The sequence below is a fragment of the Diuraphis noxia genome, unplaced genomic scaffold (assembly GCF_037042655.1).
Source record: "Diuraphis noxia isolate RWA-SAM2 unplaced genomic scaffold, SU_Dnox_SAM2 contig0001, whole genome shotgun sequence".
Lineage (NCBI taxonomy): Eukaryota > Metazoa > Arthropoda > Insecta > Hemiptera > Aphididae > Diuraphis > Diuraphis noxia.
This window is the reverse complement of record NW_028301711.1, coordinates 49,657,177-49,671,890: the sequence shown is the minus strand read 5'-3', so window position 1 is coordinate 49,671,890 and position 14,714 is coordinate 49,657,177. Positions and strand designations below refer to the sequence as shown.

At 29.5% G+C, this 14,714-nt stretch overlaps 1 protein-coding gene and 1 pseudogene across 1 annotated transcript in view; one reads left to right on the top strand and one right to left on the bottom strand.

Annotated features, from left to right (window-relative positions):
- LOC107162178 (TBP-related factor-like) overlaps nucleotides 1–14,714 on the top strand; it is a 42,127-nt gene that overhangs the window by 26,337 nt on the left and 1,076 nt on the right. Inside the window, exons 2-5 of the mRNA XM_089218015.1 lie at nucleotides 12,616–13,123; nucleotides 13,221–13,464; nucleotides 13,529–13,632; nucleotides 13,964–14,058. Of these exons, the coding sequence (XP_089074141.1) occupies nucleotides 12,616–13,123; nucleotides 13,221–13,464; nucleotides 13,529–13,632; nucleotides 13,964–14,058 (951 nt within the window). The remainder of the gene's footprint in view (nucleotides 1–12,615; nucleotides 13,124–13,220; nucleotides 13,465–13,528; nucleotides 13,633–13,963; nucleotides 14,059–14,714) is intronic.
- Nucleotides 605–5,131, bottom strand: LOC149060860 (uncharacterized; annotated as a pseudogene).

Genomic DNA, 14,714 nt, shown 5'->3' with positions numbered 1-14,714 from the left:
TATATAATAAAGATACCAATTTTAAATTTAATATCAAATTTTTATTTCAGGATAAAACATTGTTTCAAACAAAATAATATGTTGGTTATGGTAACTAAAAATAATAAAAAAAAAACACATATTGTAAAATCAATGCATTCATCACTTCGTTCAAAGTCTAAAATATATACATGTAATGGTTAAATCTTTATCCTATAAGTACCTGTAAAAAAAAATATACATATTATATTAAATATTAATAGTGTAAAATATATTAATATAGAATAATAAAACTTTTAAAATAAGTAATTGTTATTCATACCTATCAAAAAAAAAATATATTTTAAAATATGAATTAAAAATTCAAGTTTTCTACCTATTACTTAAAATAAATAATTGTTATTCATATCAACAAATAATTTAAATTACAATTTTGTACTACGGTCAAGTCAGTAAAAATAAAAAAATATAATAACATTAATAATAGTTTAGTTATTTATCCTGCGAGTACCTTAAAAAAAGAAACATAAAATATGAATTAAAAATTCTAGTCTTCCACCTTTAAAAAAATATACATATATTAAGTGTAAAATGTACTAATATTGAATTATTGAATATTAAAACTTTAAAAAGGCACATGACTTTTAGCATTTGTTTGGTTCAAGTTTATGTTCAATCCTAGGTTTCGTTTTTTTTTCACTGTAGTCTTTTCTCCTAATGGAGGACGACCAGCTAATAATTGTTTACTTCCTTTAGTACCTAACTTTTGCAGACCTCCTTGCGATTGACGTTAGCTGAACTTTGATCATAGCACTATCTCTTTTTCTCAATGGAACCTGTTGACTAGCAGTGTGTAAAAAAGTTTCCCATTGTCCTTCAGTTCTAATTTTTTTAAGATGAACCAAAATTTTTATGACAATTATTCATAATCATTCAAACATCATTCTTTTATCTTCATTATCATTATTTTAAATTCTAGATGTGCTATGTTTATTTTCTTTAGTATCACCGTTTTGATTACATATCACATTATTTTCAATAGTTTTAATTTCAATATTATTAATTGGGCCGTTATTTTCTTTTATGAAAGGTTCATAAAAGGATTCATCTACAACTTCATCTCCATAGGCAATTTTAGCTATGATGAAACGATATGTGGGAGTTATAACCGGACAATATTCAGACTTAACACCAAAATATTTATAAACAGCACATTGATGTTTACAAAATTTTCCAGTAAGCGCAGCTGAACAAGAACAATCCCACTACTTGTGTCCACATAATACATTAAACCACTTTCTTCTTCACTCGGTACTAAAAACTCATCTTCACTTTCTTGAATAATCATTTCTTTTTTTAAATAAATAGTTTTAGATTCTGAACAAAGTGATGAATGTATTGATTTTACAATGATGTGTGTGTTTTTTTTTGTGTCTGTGTACAGCATAACTAGTCGAAATAATGCTTCGATTTCAAACCTTGGGGGTGGTTTCGGATGTAAAAGTGAAGATCCTTGGTGCATTATAGAGGTGAAAAGTAAACATTTTCCAACAGTTTTGAAAAAAATCGAGAAAAACAAAAAAAAAATGACAGAAAAATAGGAATTTTTACGCAAAATCAGTTTTCGACCAAATCGATTTTTTTATATGGTTGTAATTCGAAAACTGATCACTGTAAATACTTGGAATTTTCACCAAATGTTTATGTTAGTGATATCTATATACAGTTTAATTATCAATTGAGTTACTTATAGACAACTGAAATTTTCAATTTGTCTGAAAATTTTTTGGCCCTATCAAAATACTTGAAAATTTAATACAAAGTTCCTCATACGTTATTCTTATAGTGATTAAAAAATTATAAGAATACATAGGCACAATTTTTTTTTATAAGCGTTTATAGTTCAAATTTTTACGAAATCTGTCGAAAACGCGAAAATTTGCAAGTAATTTGTATGTTGAAAAATCATACAATTTTTTGTGTTTATAACTAAGGGTTAAAAATACAACACTAAGTTTTCCTTCAAGTAGCTATAGAGAAATCTCGAAGCGTCATTATAGGAAAAATTTGAGGTGCGTTTGAATTTTAAATTTTAACGAAATAGCGTAACGATAACGATTTATCCTGAAACGATTTTAAATATTTGTTACTATTCAAAAAGTATAAGTCGTAGATACGTGAAAATTTTATCAGTAATTTAGATTGGCATTTTCTTTATATGATTTAATTTTCAAAATATTTTGACTTTTTTTGAGATATTTATAGACAACTGAAATTTTCAATATTTCTGAAAATTTTTTTTGAAGGGTCGATAAAATTTTTTTGGCCCTATCAAAATACTCGAAAATTTAATACAAAGTTCCTCATACGTTATTCTTATAGCAATTAAAAAATTATGAAAATACATAGGCACAATTTTTTTTTATTAGCATTTGAAGTTCAAATATTGACTTAATGCGAAAAAATTACGGCAATGTTCAAATTATCTTAGATAGAAATTCATAAAAGTTTTTCTTTTTAATTCTAAGATTTGAGAATTTAATACAAGGCTCATAATATATTTTTACAATAGCAGTTGAAAAATAAAAGAAATATATAGGCACAATTTTTTTCACATGCATTCAAATTTTAATTTTGACAACATACGTAAAAATCACGAAAATTCGCAAATTATTTTAAGCTAGAAATTTATACAAAATTTTCTTTTAAATCAAAGATTTGAAAATTTTTAATAATCTATAATAAATCCTAGACTGACAAATCATCTCCGTTCAGAATCGTTTTTCGTATACAATGATATACCCATCATTGCATTCAAATTTAATCCGATCAATTACAGTAACCTACTGTACAGCAGAGCGACATCCACGACTTACCCGCTTTTTTTAATCATTTTTTGTAGAAATAATCTGGACGATGCATTTCTATTATCTGAAAATTCTCTTAATCTATGTTTATAATAGCTTTCTAAGGCAGTACATGTTAAATCAATTAGATCTAAAACATCATAAACCTTTACCCTGCATAAAACATGATCTTTAAACAGTCTTACAGCAACCTCACAATAATTATTTGTAACATGACCTCTTGATGTATGATCTCTAAAACATAAACACCATTTTTGTCTATAACTCCAATAATTTTGTACATAGTTTATCCAATTTGGATAGTCAAGATTTTCTCCAATTGACTTTAAATATGCATGTTCTGCATCAACAATTGATTCAGAGTACAAGATAGTTCAAAACTCTTTCATAAGTATTTTACGTTTTTCCAATGATATATTATGTTTCGAATCCCATAACCAACGCCAAACAGCCTGAAGAACATGAAATACACAAAGTAATGTAGAACTATTCGGCCAAATATAGTTAATTGCATTAATTTCTACTGAACTTTGGTCTGTAATAAAAATATTAGGAAATCCCTGTCCACAAAAGCTTTCAGGAAGAGCTTCTTTTAATAATGAAAATCCTTGACAATAAGATTCATAAGTTTGACCTTTGGTAACTATTATTGCTAAAGGTATAGCCCCAGCTACACTTGGACACATTATAAAAGTTATGGCATGATTTAATGGATCACATGCACTGGTGCTATCAACAAATATAATTTCTTTTGCAAAATTTAACTGGTGAGCTCTTTTCATGATTGGTGTAATTATAAGTATACCAAATGGGTTTTATTTAAATAGAACTATGACACCACTTTCTTCATATGCTTTCTGTTTTTCTTTGATTTTCTAAAAAAATATATGTATATTAGTTACCGATGATAAATTCAAGTAGCTTCTAACTTAACGAGTTAATTAATTTTATTGGCACGGTAAGTTAATTTTTTTCCTAAACCACAGATTTAAAATAAATTCAATTTTGTACAAATTAATTTTATAAAAAAAAAAATCTGAAATTTAAAATATATTAATTAATAATTATTAGACAATTTGTGAGATTTCATGATTTTATACGTCACAAAAAACCACCCACGAGGAAAGGGGAACACTTTCCTCGTGACCTGCGAGCCGCACCGCGTGAGACCCGAGGGTCAAGTCGGTGGAACTCACAGGCTTTGATACACGCAGTGGCGAATGAACGCCAAAGATTTATTTAAAAGGGGGAAACAAACAAAAAAATTAATATTAATAAAATAATAAACGTAAAGTTTTAGGATAATTATGGGGATATATTTATATTGGGAATATAATATATAAGTTAAGTATAATAATAATAGTGGCTCTCGCTCACAGCAATACAATGTAGTAGTATATACAATTTGGCATACACGGTTTTAGAATATATTTGAAGGCATACAGTTTTGTGTAATAAAGGGAGGCACATGGCAACTATCGGAGTACGGATAATCTGGGGAGACAGTGAATCCACTCGGCCCACGAGATTCGGTGGAATGTTGATATTTTCACTTTTTAGATAATATTTGTTTGGGTCGCCAACCGTCTGTCATATCACGTAGGACGATGGGAACGGAAAGCAAAGAGAAAGAAAAAAAAAAGAATATATATATATATATATATATATATATATATATATATATATATATATAGTGCAGTACATAATAATAACATATTATCAGTTTAACAGAATAAAAAGGGGGTTTCGGGGGAATATTTTTGTACGTTACGCAAATGATGATGATGATGATGTCTTGAGCTGTGGCTGGATGACGATAGTGTGGATGACCGACGGCTGTGATAGGCTGGCCAGTTGGCCGCCGACCCCCAAGACACGTGGTCGACATGGCCCATCGGCGTCGGTCACTGGAAAAACAGCGGCTTCGCCCGACATCGGGCCCGACGTCGTCGCTTAGCCCATCATCTCGTATGTTACGAATATGGATGAAAATACAAAAAACTAGAAATCGACACTGTTGACCACGAGGTTGATCGGACCGCAAAATGAGTGGACCGGTGGTGTTCGTTACGTCTTGTCGAGAAAACGTTGGTTTAAAAAGTGAAGATGGCTGGCGAACGGTGTCCGGTCGCTGGCCGTTGTTGTCGCAATTGATGTCGTAGTGGGGAAGGTCAGGGTAGGCGTATTGCTGGACTTTATAATAATACGGGTAATTAAGATAATTGCACTGCGGCGATCGTACCGACGGACGCGACAGAGGCGCCGACGGCAGCCGATGGCGGCATGCTGCGGTGATGATGGTGAACACTGTTGCAGGCGGGGAGGTCGGGGATCAGTTATTCACTAGTTATTGCATAACATAGTGGTAAGCGCGGGCGCGCTATTATATTATTGGGACGGTCACTGACCGACAGGTGTACTGATATTCTAGGTATTAGGTATACCCAGTGGTTTAATAATAATAAGGCCTGAAATTCTGTGACGTTACAAATTATTTATAAAAATAATTATCATAATATGACATATTGCATATTCACATAAAACGTTTGTTTTTTAACAACTTGAAACTATGTAAAAAAATATTTTGAAAAAAGTCAATACTTTTTTAAATAATGAGTGTTCTTCGATAAAAAACCTGGATTTAAGTGATGATGAAGAATTTTATGATTCTGATCAGGGTGATGTGGGCGAACAAAGTTTACACTAAAGATAATAATAATTTTTTTTTTTTAATTATCCCGCGGCAAACGTAGGTTTCTGTCATGCCCTGGAGTGGGGGATGGTGGCACTTGATCTCCGGACACCGTGACTTGCCCGAAGAAAAATGCCGCCCGATGGTCGAGGATCGAACCCGATCCGGCTGAGCCACAGCCGACGCGGTAGACCACTCGGCCACCTCGTCGCCTGACGAACATATTACAAACATAGCGCATTAAACAAAGATCCAATCTTATCATACAATTCTCGTTCATTGAATGATGAACGTATTATAAACATAACGACTATTGTGTAAAATAAAGATCTAGTCATATCAGTCATAATATCATAGGTACCATTGCGTTCATTTAGCAAACTTGAACGAATTGGAATATTTTATAGATTTTAAATGTTTTGTGATAATAGTCATAACTCATAATCAAATTTTGAAATGGTTATTGAATTAATTGAATATTATCTAGTTATGAGAATAAAGAGGTTCAAATGTTTTTTAACTGCTCACCAGAAGTCTTTTTATTAAATAATAAATTATGCTTTCTCGTGTTGTTATTTTGTGGGATTATATTGTTTAGATGAATAAAGAATTTTGTAAAAAGTTATGTCAATAAATCTATAATTATTTTTATATTGTTGTGTTACTCGGAAAATAAGTACTGTAGTACACTCATACTAATATAAGTAAATAATATACAAATCCATACTAGAATATTAATTTAAGTATGTTTGCATAAATATTAAATATAGGTACTCAGTAAAAAAAAGTCGTTACCTAGTCACAATTTTTTTTATAAGCGTTTATAGTTCAATTTTTTACGAAATCTGTCAAAAATGCGAAAATTTGCAAGTAATTTTGAAGTTTAAAAAAGCGGGTAAGTCGTGGATGTCGCTCTGCTGTACAGTAGGTTACTGTAATGGATGGGATTAAATTTGAATGCAATGATAGGTATCATTGTATACGAAAAACGATTCTGAACGAAGATGATTTGTCAGTCTAGGACAGTGATGCCCAACCTTTTTTCCTCGGCGGGCCACTTTGGTAAACATTTGTAATCGAGCGGGCCACCAAATATAAAAGTACTCATGATCTCAATCTTAATATAATTTAGTTACACATCGTAGGTTGCAATATAATATGGAGGTACATGTTGGACTGATTTTCTTATCTTTTTTATTGACTATAGCACAGATTACAAATTGAGGTACACGTTGTAGGTACACATTAACTTGATCAGTACGCTCTTTATAGTGCACGGGTGATATCGATTTTAAATCATAAAATTTCTATTTTAAAATGTCCGACAGAAAAAAGCGCAAATACAATGATGATTACCGAATTTTTAACGAAAAATGGTCAATAAGTTACTTTTTCATTGAAATTAATAGAAAAGCTGTTATATTTTGTTTTATTTTAATAATTTGTAACGGGCCACATGGAATACCTTGGCGGGCCACATGTGGCCCGCGGGCCGCGGGTTGGGCATGACTGGTCTAGGATATATTATATTTAAATATTGTCATATATTCTATTTTGAAACAAATATTTTATTTTTCAATTAAGACGCATTTTGCATAAGACATGGTTAATCAATTAATGTAGTTATCATAATTCATAATACCTTATATATACGAATACCTGGTTTGAAGATAAATCGTTATCATTACGCGATTTCATAAAAATTTAAAACTTGAACGCTAAAACATTTTTCCTATAATGACGCTTCAAATTTTCTCTATAGCTATTTGAAGCAAAACTTGTGGAAAACTTGGTGTTAAATTTTATAACCTTAGATATAAATACAAATAATATTATATGAATTTTGAACTACAAAATAATTTGCAAATATTCATGGTTTTGACGAATTTTTGTCAATATTTGAAATTCAAATGCTAATAAAAATTTAATTTGAAATTCCGGTGGACATTTTTTTTGTGATAAAGATTGAAAAATTTTGTAAGGAATCTTTCATTAAATTTTCAAATCTTACATTTAAAAAGAAAATTTTTTATGGATTTCTAGCTTATAATAATTTGCGAATTTACGTGATTTTTACGTATATGTTGTCAAAATTTAAATTTAAATGCTTGTAAAAAAAAATGTGACTATACATTTCTTGTATTTTTCAACTGCTATTGTAAAAATATTTTAGGAGCCTTGTATTAAATTTTCAAATCTTAGGTATAAAAGGAAAATTTTTTATGAATTTCGATCTAAGATGATTTGAACATTGCCGTAATTTTTATGTATTTAGTCAAAATTTGAACTATAAATGCTTATAAAAAAAATGTGTGACTATATATTTCTTTTATTTTTCAAATGCTATTGTAAAACTATTTTAGGAGCCTTGTATAAATTTTCAAATCTTAGGTATAAAAGGAAAATTTTTTATGAATTTCTAGGATAAAATAATTTACGAATTTTTGTGATTTTTACGTATGTTGTCAAAATTAAAATTTGAATACATGTAAAAAAAAAAATTGTGGCTATACATTTATTTTATTTTTCAACTGCTATTGTAAAAATATATTATGAGCCTTGTATTAAATTCTCAAATCTTAGAATTAAAAAGAAAAACTTTTATGAATTTCTATCTAAGATAATTTGAACATTGCCGTAATTTTTATGTATTTAGTCAAAATTTGAACTGTAAAATCTTATAAAAAAAATTTGTGACAATATATTTCTTTTATTTTTCAACTGCTATTGTAAAAATATGATAGGAGCCTTGTATTAAATTCACAAATCTTAGATTTAAAAAGAAAAACTTTTATGAATTTCTATCTAAGATAATTTGAACATTGCCGTAATTTTTATGTATTTAGTAAAAATTTGAATTTTAAATGCTTATAAAAAAAATTGTGCCTATGTATTTTTATAATTTTTTGATTACTATAAGAATAACTTATGAGGAACTTTGTATTCAATTTTCAAGTATTTTGATAGGGCCAAAAAAATTTTATCGACCCTTCCAAAAAAATTTTCAGAAATATTGAAAATTTCAGTTGTCTATAAATATCTCAAAAAAAGTCAAAATATTTTGAAAATTAAATCATGTAATGAAAATGCCAATCTTAATAACTGGTAAAATTTTCAAGTATCTAGGACTCATACTTTTTGAATAATAACAAATATTTAAAATCGTTTCAGGATAAATCGTTATCGTTACGCTATTTCGTAAAAATTTAAAATTCAAACGCAATTAAAATTTTTCCTATAATGACGCTTCGAGTTTTCTCTATAGCTACTTGAAGTAAAACTTATGGAAAACTTAGTGATGTATTTTTAATCTTTAGTTATGAACACAAAAAATTTTATGATTTTTCAGCTTCAAAATTACTTGCAAATTTTCGCGTTTTCGACAGATTTCGTAAAATTTTGAACTATAAAAGCTTATTAAAAAAAAATTGTGACTTACGATTTTTAATTTTTTTTAGCTACAATAATAAAAACTCATAAGGAACCTTGTATTAAATTTTCAAGTTTTTTTGGTCGTCCAACATTTTTTTACCGACACTTCAAAAAAAAATTCTCAAAAAAAGTGTAAATTTCAGTGGTCTATAAATAACTCAAAAAAAGTCAAAAATTTTTGAAAATTAAACTGTATATAGAGAACACTAACATAAACATTTGGTGAAAATTTCAAGTATTAAATGTGATTATTTTTTTGAATTACAACCATATAAAAAATCGATTTGGTCGAAAACTGATTTTGCGTAAAAATTCCCGTTTTTCTGTCATTTTTTTTTGTTTTTCTCGATTTTTTTGAAAACTGTTGGAAAATGTTTACTTTTGACCTCTATAATGCACCAAGGATATTCACTTTTACATCAGAAACCACCCCCAAGGTTTGAAATCGAAGCATTATTTCGACTAGTTATGCTGTACACAGACACAAAAAAAAAACACACACATCATTGTAAAATCAATACATTCATCACTTCGTTCAGAATCTAAAATTAAAAGTATGTTATCCATCAAAAATGGAATATATATATAGTCAACTCCAATTATTGTTGTAATACGTTGAATTAATGTTAGTATTTAAATTCAAAAAAAGGTAAAATAAGTGTAAAATAACTATAATGATTGATTATAAATACAATTGATTTATAATATTTACAATCAATGGTATAATGTAAGAACTTGGATGTTGGTATATTGATCATTAAAATGATGCTGAGTTATCAACTAAATATTAAAAATACTATGATTGACATAGATCAAATTAAATATACTTTATTTTATATAAAATCAATTATCATTATTGTTTTTGTGATCACGAACAAAACTTTAGTGTTAACGTGACGAATTGTCAGGTTTTTTACAGGTTACCCAAAAAAGTAGATAAGGTACAAAAAATGAAAACAATAACACTAATTAAAATAGCTATAAATTAATTATATTAAGACAAATAAAATCAACATTAATAATTAAAAGTAAAAGTGAATAAACGTGCCAAACGTGGTGTTCCGAACACTGCCATATCAAATCACATTTTATATCAATCACCATTAAGCAACCATTTACTACAAATTGTAAATTTAATTTTGAAAATATATTTATATGTCTATGGGGTCGCCACAAGACTATAGATAAACCATAATAAATTAAATAGGTATGTCAGCAATAATATGCTAGTTTGCAACTATTTCCGCGCAAATATGGCTGCTGACGTTCGCCTCTTCTCATTGGACTAAATACTACTCGTGATAACGTAATAGCGCGATACTTTAGTACTGATCACGGACCACGGACTACTACACTGGACTGGAAACGAGACGTTTACCGCCGGGCTATAGTGTATAATAATATAAATATAAATATAACTATAATAGTGTCCGCAAGAGAGGTGTAGTAAGGGGAAATAGTACATGAGCTAATCTGGCGCCATCTATACTTCAATGATAAACCACTAACCAAATATTGAATTCCCGCCAAATAGACCTACATTTATACATAATATATATTATATTATATTATGAAAATCACTGACTAACATATTATTACGCATCGTATATTATGTTACATCCGAACATTTCGAATTCTAAAGATAAAGATAATTTATCAGTCATCACCATAAACAAATTATACTGACAAATTACCCTAATTTTTTAAAAATGTTGCCTTATTAATAATTAAGCTTTAAAATGCGTAAGTGTTCAGTTGCTGGGTGTAACAGCCAGAATCGCGATATTAAAGTGACACTTTTCAGTGTCACAAATGATAATAAATCATCTTGGGAAACGGCAATATGTAGTTCAATAAGTAATCAGGTAAAAGACCTGAAGTATGTTTGTTTAGAACATTTTTTAGATATTTGTACTACATATCCAATACCATCAGACGTGATTGAAGTAAAAGTTAAAATGAATAAGTATATCATATTATAATAAAGGAATTTGGTATTAAAACTTATTAATTTTAAAGGAATTTGGACAGAAAAAAGTGTTTTCATTGAAGAAGGGGGCTATACCCTCGTTATTCAATCAAATAGACTCTAAACAAGTACCCTCTCATAATATTCAATACCAAGAACCATCTCACACCTATAGAAGAGAACTTTTTACAGTAGAAGTAATTTGAAGTGTATGAAACTATTATTTTATAATATTAAAAATAAATAATAAATAATAATGCAGTTATTAATTAGTTATATATAAGTTATAGTTTAATACGTTTGTCGTATCATTATTTATTTAATCTGTGGTCGTATCATCCTATATTATATATTCGTTTGAAAGTATAGTAAGCCTGTGGTAAACCAGGTAGCGCTAGATTAGTTCACGTACTTATTCCTCTCTCTACACCTCTCTCGCGGACACTAAGCGTCCCGTTACCCCGTCACCCGCCTCCCATGACGTTTCCAGTCCAGTGTAGTAGTCCGTGTCACGGACTAAGATATATCTTAGTCCGTGGTATTGATACAATAATAATTGATAATAGGCGAACGACGTACGCCATTTTGTGCGTATCACTAAGTTGCTGACATACCTATTTATTTTGTCATGAGATAAACTAAATCGCGGTTTGAAAATATCATATAGTATGTCTCACGAAAGAACGGGACCGTTTCGCGCATGTAGAAAGAGCTCACCGTTTACTCCTCACCACGACCGCCGGCAACCACCAGCGACGACCGTCGTCGTCGTTGTAGTGCTGTGGCGCGGTGCGGCGTGGGGATGCGCAAGAATGACCGATTTTGGTCGAGACACGGTCCCGTTCTTTCGTGAGACAGAGTATAGAGTGTGTGGCGTTAGTGGAGGTAAAACCGTCTCTCACTAACGACCAACTTTTATTACTCTGTTCAGAAGATAAGACAAATAAAATGATCGAACAACGTACGTGTGGTTTACTTTAAGGCGTTGAATCACCGGTATATTTATAACAAAATAAACACAAAACGGTGATTAAATGCACAGCATCGAGTAAAGTTAGGTGCGGCGTATCGATCGGCGATCGTGCGCGTACTGGCGTACTGCCACTGCGCAGTGCGCGTAGACCGTAGGGAAAAAGACTGTATCGAGAGCGATTGTCGCAGCGTGCGCGAGCGGTGGGGCGCGGAGTACACCAAATAATTCACGGGGGACAACCTGACGCGCGAATACGACGTAAAGCAAAGAAATTACATAAAACTCAAAACATAACGAATACAATATAAAAGGTACGGTAGAACACTGTGACCGCGGTCAACGCGCGACGTGCGCGCTATGCTGGTGATAGCACCGTATCACCCACGGACTAAGCCACGGCCATATATACATATGATATATATATAAATATATATATATATATAAATATATATATATATATAAATATATATATATATATATATATAGATATCATTATGGCCGTGGACTAAGCTGATAAATCTTAGTCCGTGGTATCACCCCAAGTGAAATGTGATTACCGATTACCTAATGAGTAATTAATAATAAGTTCGGATCACTCATTATTAAGAATTTTGAGTTGGTAGCAATGCAATCCGAACGAGAACGAAATTGAACGAATGAACAACTTTTTATTATTTCACGATCCGGATTGTTTCGTTCACAGGTTTGACACGTTCAATTCTTCAATTTGATCCGTTGGTTTTCGAACAACACGTCATGTTTAGTTTACACGCTATGCTTTATAAAACTCTTTATGACAAAGAAGATGAGTATGAAGAATATGGAGAACACATTGCTGGCGAAGAAGAAGCATTAGGTAGTATACAAGAGGAAGTACTTGGTAATGTTATTGATGATGTTAGTCAAGAAGAAGTTCTAGGTCCAGTATATAGTGAGAAAGAAAATACAAATGAAAAATTAATAGGGCCAGAATCAAAATTTGTTAAAAAATTAGAAGATGCTGAAGAAGTAGTTTTAACACCAGAAGTTATAGGAGAGTTAGAAAATAAACATTTTTTTTATGGACTTGATGATGATAATTTTGAACCAATAAAAAAAAAACCAAAACTAAGCAATGAAGATGGTAATAATGCAAATCCTCATAAAACTATTGTTATGCATATACCTCAATTCATTCGATGCAACAAAGGTGGTCAATCTATTCAAATTCAGTGAGTTGTATTTTATGAATATAATTAGTAGATTAAGTAAATTATTCACTGCTCAAATACATTTTAACTATTAAGTTATACTTTTATATTATTGCAGAAATATTGTTTGTGGTGCAAATATGGGATGTCCTCTGGACTTGGTAAGAATCGTCATGTGGACTAGTAATTCTGAGTATAACCCACAGCGATTTAATGGATTAATTATGCGTCTTCGTACACCTAATGTCACCAGCTTGTTATTTCCATCAGGCAAAATGATCATGCAAGGCGCTAAGGATGACCTAACTGGAAATTTAGGATGTCGAAAAATAGCAAAAATTTTAGAGAGACTGGGACACAATGTTGGTTTTATATTATATATCTTCTTATATTGTTATTTGATAACCTAACCAATTGATTATTTAGGTACAATTTTGTGACTATACAGTGCACAATATTGTTTGTACATGGGATGTTGGTTTCCCAATAATGTTGGAAGAATTAAATACTGCTCACTCACAGTTTACCAGGTACTTAAATTTTTATTACAAATGTTTTGTTTTTCTACTAATTTGTATAAACCTAACTTAATATACAATTTAAAAATTTCATCTTAAACATAATATATTTATTATCTGTTATATATTAAAGTTGAATTAATTTTTTAAAATTTTTTTGAATAATTAAGTCCTAAATATAGGTAGTGTATTTATTATTATTTATTTTTATATTTCATATTACAATTAAAAAATATTATTAACAATGTAATTAAATCTGAATTTAAAAAAATATGTTTTAATATTTTATACTGACATACTTTAAGAATATCCAATAAATAAATTGATATATTTGTTTGTTTAGCTTTGAGCCAGAAGTATTTCCTGCGTTAATTTATCGGATGGTCAAACCTCGAGCGGTATTTTTAATGTTCGTAAATGGAAATGTAGTTTTAACAGGTAATATATTCTTAAAAACTTTCAAATAACTGTCTATATTATGTTACTTTAGTTAAGGAACTTCATATATTTTAAGAAAAAACTTATAAGCTAAGTATTACTTATAACAGTAATAAAAAAGTTTTTATATTGATTATTATTTATTAGTTTATGACTCCAATGAAATATTAAATTTTAGATTTAAAAAATCTGCTTTGAATAAAAATTACCAAGATTAGCTCCAAAACTGAGAAAATAACAATAAAGATCTAAAGTGCTTAAAATAATATGAACATAATATTTTATATTTAGAAACTTTGATGAATAAAACATATGAATAGCTTTTTCTGAATTGTAGAATAATTAACAAATACTACAGTCTTAATTATAAGTTTTTTTTTTTTTTTTTTTGAAAACCAATAATTAATATCCAACAAACATGTAAAAAATTTATTCATTAATTTTTACAAAACTTTCATGGAAATGGCACTTTAAAGTGCTTTATAAATGTTAACATAAACATATATTTTTGTTACTTCTTATAATTTTTACATAAGGTTTTTGCAATATTTTTTAGTAATAGCATACAAATGACAAGAACATTTTTTTATTTATATATTTTATTTATACTATTATCATATAAATTGAAAGATAAATATAAATGAATCAATGAAAAG